The sequence below is a fragment of the Miscanthus floridulus genome, chromosome 3 (assembly GCF_019320115.1).
Source record: "Miscanthus floridulus cultivar M001 chromosome 3, ASM1932011v1, whole genome shotgun sequence".
Classification (NCBI taxonomy): Eukaryota; Viridiplantae; Streptophyta; class Magnoliopsida; order Poales; family Poaceae; genus Miscanthus; species Miscanthus floridulus.
In genome coordinates, this window is record NC_089582.1 from 53,906,212 (window position 1) to 53,912,860 (window position 6,649).

Genomic DNA, 6,649 nt, shown 5'->3' on the forward strand with positions numbered 1-6,649 from the left:
TTCGAAGCCAAATAGCCTAATTTATTAAGTAGATTCTAATTCCTCAAAAAATGAAGGGATCTAAACAGCCCCTACCAGATTGGCAGTATTTGATTTCGGCCATTTCAAGTAGGGTACAAGTATAATTTTGCAATTTTTTGTACAGTAATTATTTTTGCAAGAAAATGAATTTAAATGAAATATGGAAAAGAGAAAATATCATATATAGTTAGTTCATACCAACCCGGACAAAAAAAACTAATTTGTGAACTCTGTATTTTGGTCCAAAAAAGATTTTCTGGTGGTTCCTTTTTCAGGTTGACCACTTCAGAATGCGCAATTGTGTAACGTGACGGACCGATACTCAGCAGCCCAAATCGGCGTGCTACGTACTCCTAGTAGAACGGGCACGCAACGTTTGTGCTAGGCCGGCCTGGTCTTGTGGTCGTGGGCCGGGCCTTCTCTTATCGTGTCGGCCACGCCGCCTCGTCTCCTTCGACCATTCCCTCTGTCGCCGTGTCGTGTCGCGTAATTCTTCCTCCAATCCCCTCGTGGACCGTGGTGTCTCGCCGCCGGCAACTCGAGTACTCGACTCGGCTCAACAATCCACGCAACCTTCCGCCGTCGAGAGGCGTCGCCGCGCCTGCCCTCTCCGCTGGCACGGTGCAGGGTGGAGAGCCGCCCGGGCTCGGATTGACCGGCGTGCGCTCCTCTTCCTCGCGTTCGTAAGTAACCCTAGCATCCTGACAGACCAGGAATTTCTCCTTTCTCTGCATCACCAACTGAATCGAAACATTTATTTCTTCTCGTTCTGTTAATTAGCCGGAGACTTGTTTGCGTCTGATTGCAATTCGGTCGCAGCTACTTCGCTGAACATATACATCCGTTTGTTCACAAACAAACCACCCCCAAATTAGGTGCCAAATTTTACTTGCTGTTTCCGTTATTCAAAGTGGTTTGAGCTGCAAAAGAAATTGCGATAGATAGATTTTAGCTGAGAGATCATACATGGTCTGGTTTGACGGTTGAAGTCTATTTAGACCTTTCTAACTGCTACAGACTTCTTCATCCATTTGTGGTGCTTGGATTATTGGGAGCAGCAATACAAACTCCACTCAAATCAGCCCCAAGCTTCATTTGTGGTGCTTGGATTATGGGGAGCAGCAATACAAACTCCACACAAATCAGCCCCCAGCTTCAATTTCTGGAGCGTGACAATTCACAATTTACTATCCTCTCCTCAATTCCTCATGCTGTCATGGTTGTCATTGAAGGGAGGGGGGTTGCCTCTGAAAGAGGGATGGGGGATCCTCATAGTCGTCGATCTGGACATAAAACTAGCAATTCTGATTATTTATCTTCTTTGTAGATATTTGTACATCAGATAGGTACATTAAACATTAAACATGTTCTAATTTTAGGTTTTGTTGTTTCAGAAATTTATGTGCTAGACATTGATTGCCATGTCAGCGTGTAGGGAGATTGTCTCGTATCACCCATTGCCTGCACCAGGCGTGTCAAACAGCCTCAAGGATGAGATCCAGTCAAAAGTTACAGAAACGGTTAGCAATGCGATCAACTCATTCGATCCAAATGCGTTGCCTCGGCATATAGAAGGGGCATTGGGTACAGCTGGAAGCCTCATTAACTCATTTGAGCCGAAATGGTCTGGGAAAAAGGAGTTCGATTTTAATGTGGAAGATGATTTCCTTGATGGATACCAATGTCCTGATGAATATTGGGGCTCTGCACCTGTGAAGGTGCAGAAACCAGTTAACATTAAGAACCTGCTTGGCGGCGTTATTGCGATAATTGGTCGCAATTTGGGAAATACTGAAGTTGAACAGCCAAAGGACACCAAGACCAGCGTCTCATTCCTTGGGTCAAGCGATGATGGTAACACATTCTTGCATTCCTCAGTCTACATGCCGAGTGCTCCACCAGTGCTTGATGAAGAAGCCTTGAATTACAACATTTATAGGGCTGTGCTGGAAGCAGAGCCACCTGAATGGCTTCCCGACAGTTATGCCAGCACGTGTATGCAGTGTGCTGCTCCTTTCACTGCCCTTACCCGTGGAAGGCATCATTGTCGATTCTGTGGAGGGATATTTTGCAGGGCATGCTCAAAGGGGCGATCTCTGTTGCCTGCCAAGTTTCGTGAGCGGAATCCGCAAAGGGTCTGTGATGCTTGTTATGATAGGCTTGATCCATTGCAGAACTTATTGATTAATTCTGTCAGCAATGCCTCACAAACTGCAAAGCATGATGTTATGGATTGGACTTGTGCAAGAGGGTGGTTAAATTTACCCATCGGTTTAACCATGGAGCATGAGATTTACAAGGCAGCAAATACCTTGTCGAGTTACAGCCAGGTTCCTGAATTTGATTTCTTATATTCCGTATTCTGTATTTGCATGTTACTGCTTTGAACAAGTTAGAGTCTGAATCTAATAAACCCATAAAAAAAACTCAATGCAGGTGGCAAGAATAAACCCTGAGAAGTCTATTCCCCATGCAGTTCTTAGTGGAGCAAGTGGGCTTGCCATATTGACAGTTGCAAAAGCTGGTGCTATTCTTACTTACAAACTTGGAACTGGCCTAGTAGTTGCTCGAAGATCTGATGGATCATGGTCTGCACCATCTGCTATACTTTCTGCTGGTTTTGGATGGGGAGCACAGGTTTGTATGGTCAACTTCTAATTCTTCACTTGGTAAATCGTAAATGGCACCACCTTCTGTTGTACTGCAAATGCAGTGTTGATGTTTTTATTTCCATAGCTCACTGTGTGGTATTTTCTTAGGAACTACGTACCTCACTTATTATATGCTTATGAGAGCTTCAGTGTGGTATATTTTAACTATATTTATGTCTTCACTATTTAATACCAGTGGTTTGCTACAAATGAAGAATTGTGATCACAGGAATTATGCAGACAATGATTCATCACTCTTTTTTGCTTCTTATAAGTTCTGTTTAGCGGTCACAAAATGATATGATGTTCTTTAATTGATTATAACTATTTTTCCTATGGCCTTCCAAATTTAGGGGTACGAATGAACATGAATGAATCCATCTTGTCAGGCTAATTTAAATTTAGGTACTAAATCGTGACTTATTGTGCTGCCTGGGGTTCTGCATGCTCTCATTCATTGAGAAACATGTGTTTGAATCTTGCTGCTTTTTGTAGAAAATGGTACAACCATGATATCTTATGTGGCTAGCCTCATGAGTTTTATGACAGTACATCTTTGTGCTGATTGCTCTTTTTGTAGATAAGTTCTGTTTCCATCTTATGAGCTTGTCTTTGCACATACAGGTTGGTGGTGAGCTTATGGATTTCATCATAGTGCTTTGTGGCCCAGAATCTGTCCGAACTTTCTGCAGTCGAATGCATTTTTCACTTGGGGCAGGTGTAAGTGCTGCAGCAGGACCTGTGGGCAGAGTACTAGAAGCAGACCTGAGAGCTGGTGATAAAGGATCAGGAGTTTGCTATACATATAGCTGCAGCAAAGGTAACTGTTGTCATACTTTGTAACCTTCAACCTTTTGATGTCATGTTCAATCTGCCAGTGCTTTGGGCTTGTCACTATGGGAAACAATAAATTTGCAATGACCATACAATTTATCAGAAAATGTAGCCAACAGAAGCTTTATTCACTTTTGCCATTTCATAAGTTTAATGCAACAACAACAACAACAACAACAACAACAAAGCCTTTAAGTCCCAAACAAGTTGGGGTAGGCTTTGAATATTTATTTGTTTAGATCTTAGCCCATTTGTTAACGTCTTTCCTGATCGAGTGCTAACATGGATGTTCTTTTGAGTTCATTTCCCAACTTTTGAGTATTTACCATTGGGAACATTTGTCTGGGTACACGTCCTTCAGGGAAAATGTACCATCATAGTCATGGATGAATCTATCTGCTCTGGCCTCTGGTTATCCGTACTCAACTAATTTCAGTTTTTTTTTTTTTTTTTTTGACTTACAGGTGCATTTATTGGTGTCTCATTAGAAGGGAATCTAGTTGCCACACGGATGGACGCTAATCTGCGCTTCTATGGTGACCCATATCTGACAACCAGCGACATTCTCACGGGGAATGTGGAACGTCCAAATGCTGCCAAATTTCTTTACACTGCATTGGATGATCTATACTCAGGGCTGGATTGTTAGTGTACATATGTACTTTGATTATTTCGATTGGACAAGCTGTATATATGCACAAAATTCTTTCGTTTGTTTGGCAGGGCTCAATTTGTACTAATGAAAGAGTAAAGTCTGTTTCACTTCCCTGAAGTTGTCTCTGTTTTTAAGACCTCCCTCAACTCAAATACCAGACATAGAATGTACCTGCACTGCTAAAACCGTGCACAGTACACCCCCGACACCGTTTTTAAGCGGTTCCGAAACCGTGCACAGTACACTCCCAACGCCGTTTTTAAGCCGTTTGATGAAACGGAGTCCGCCTGCCACGTCACCTCCACAATTGATAAGCATATTTTGTACAAGAAAAAGTCAAATTTTACAAACATTAACCACAATTAATTAAAATTATATACATGTTTAGGAAATAAAACTCGTACAGATGGCTTTGTATTTTTTTTTTGTGAACAAGATAGCTTTGTATTTAAAGTGTCTCCAAACTGATATTAACTTATTTAGTAAATTCAACATATTGCAGGAGAAATTAAAGGTCAAATTTTATTTCTATAACTTTTCTCTAAGGCCGTTTGGATCTTTTCATTTGGAGGAATTGAAATATACTTAATAAATTGAGAGAATTTTGTATTTGGCCCTAAAAATAATGCTCCTTTCTTATTTGACATCGAAACTGAAAATCTTTCCTATGTGTCCTGAACTCGAGTTTTTCTTTCCTTTTTGACACTTCCGTCAGTTTGGGTTGTTAACGGTGTCAAGTCCTATGTGAAAAGTCCATTTTACCCCTAGAGTTTTTTACTAGTCCTGACATTCCATGGTTAATATTGCTATCTTTTATGTATCTTAGCCCATTTGGCTTGAAATTTGACATTCCACCACTTTCCAAAATTCACATATAAGCCTATCTCAAAATCATAGGGTGAGAGATGGAATTTGATTCTACATATCACACTATAGATCACCATTCTATGTTTCTACTTTGCAATTTATAACACGCTCTTCAACTCGCTCCCCTAGGATAGAAATGCAATACATAAGTATTTCTCTCGTGTAACTAACAATAATATACAAATATAATCCATATACAACCATTTTAGCTTAATTAATATGTGTCTAAATTAGGATTATTAAAATGAATTCAATTCCAGTGATCCAAAGGGAGGCAATGAAAACATGTTTATGGTTATGAGATGGAGAGAGAGCAACGAGTACAATTGATTGCGTGTACTTACTTCTGTAGAAGTATCCATATTTGTCCCTACTTATGCTTCAAAAGAATTATTAGAGTCCGTCTAGCCAGCACTCAAGCGTTTCACGCTCTCTTGACACCTGATTTTTTTTCTTCATCGTCTTCTTCCTCCTCCCGATGTTCTGCCGCTGCCCACCGTTCCACCACGGCACTGTAGGGGCTCACCGGAGCTCCGCAGCGTGGTCACGGAGCTCCGGTCAGACCCTATCGTGCCCACAGTGTCCTCCTTCTCCCCTCTTTCCCCCTGTCACCGCCATGGCGATGGGCGCCCCGCTCCGACTTGGCCTGGCCACCTCCACCACTGCCAGAACCCTAACGCTGCCTTCCTGTTGTCCCCACCGTATAGCCGGATTGCCTCCCTCGAGCCCCTTCTAAGCCCGTCGGAGTTGGGGAAGAAGAGGGGGAGAGGCCGGAGACAGAGAAGAATGAGAGGGAGAGGAATCGAGTATTGAGAGAGAGAGAGGAACACTCAAGCGTCATTTAGCATTACTCAATTAATATTGACAGATCTCCACGTACTGTTGGTGTTTCGAGTTGCCACCGACAAGTAAATTTCTAATATTGCGCGTCTGGCTCGGATGGTGCGCTTAGAGGACACGAGGTTTATACTGGTTCGGGCAGAATGTCCCTATGTCTAGTTTATTGCTGCTGCCTGTGTTACTAGCACTGAAAGTTCGTAGTAGGGGTTACAAACAGACGAGAGAGGGACAGGTCCCAAGTCTCTGGTGAAAAGAGTGAACGGGTGCTGAGAGAGCTCGGTTGCTACTCAGCCGTGTGTTCGGTGTTCGATGGGTTCATGATGGTTCGATCGGATCTAGCCTGAATCGATGTGATGTGTTGCGATGCACCATATGGGACGCCCTGCTTTCCCTTTTATAGGCCAAGGGAAAGCATGGATTACAACAGAGGAAAAAGAAGAACGAGAGAGAGAGAGTCGAAGGCCTTCAGGACGTCGGGTCCTTCTTCTCCTTCATGTGGGTCCCGCCAACCCTATAGATGTCAACAGAGATGGCTTCGCGTTGTGGTCCTGTCGGTTACTAGCACCATGCGTAAGCGTCATCTACCGGTCATGGCGCTCCACTCCATCCTGACGAACATCGTGGTGAACTGACGCGCCTGTCACTGTTTGTACGGGGGTTAGGCAGAACAGCACTGGTACGCCCGGCGCTATTCTTGATGTGAATCCTCCGGTATGGCCCGTCAATGCCACGGGTTATGTCGGGGCATGCCGGTCTCTTCCCTGGTGTTAGAGCTTTGACT

At 43.3% G+C, this 6,649-nt stretch overlaps 1 protein-coding gene across 1 annotated transcript; it reads left to right on the plus strand.

The window, feature by feature from the left end:
* Positions 1 to 566: 566 nt before the first annotated feature.
* On the plus strand, positions 567 to 4,295 carry LOC136545751 (uncharacterized). The gene is made up of 5 exons (XM_066537732.1): positions 567 to 704; positions 1,416 to 2,351; positions 2,458 to 2,658; positions 3,297 to 3,492; positions 3,971 to 4,295. Exons 2-5 carry the CDS (start codon positions 1,443 to 1,445, stop codon positions 4,153 to 4,155), a joined length of 1,491 nt encoding a protein of 496 aa, XP_066393829.1. The 5' UTR covers positions 567 to 704; positions 1,416 to 1,442; the 3' UTR covers positions 4,156 to 4,295.
* The last annotated feature ends 2,354 nt before the right edge of the window (positions 4,296 to 6,649 follow it).

Excerpts from the sequence above, each read along its gene's own strand:
- LOC136545751 (XM_066537732.1), top strand. The coding sequence starts at position 1,443 with ATGTCAGCGTGTAGGGAGATTGTCTCGTATCACCCATTGCCTGCACCA. Across the intron at positions 2,352-2,457 it reads CCTTGTCGAGTTACAGCCAG|GTGGCAAGAATAAACCCTGA; the intron begins GTTCCTGAATTT and ends AACTCAATGCAG. Across the intron at positions 2,659-3,296 it reads GTTTTGGATGGGGAGCACAG|GTTGGTGGTGAGCTTATGGA; the intron begins GTTTGTATGGTC and ends TTGCACATACAG.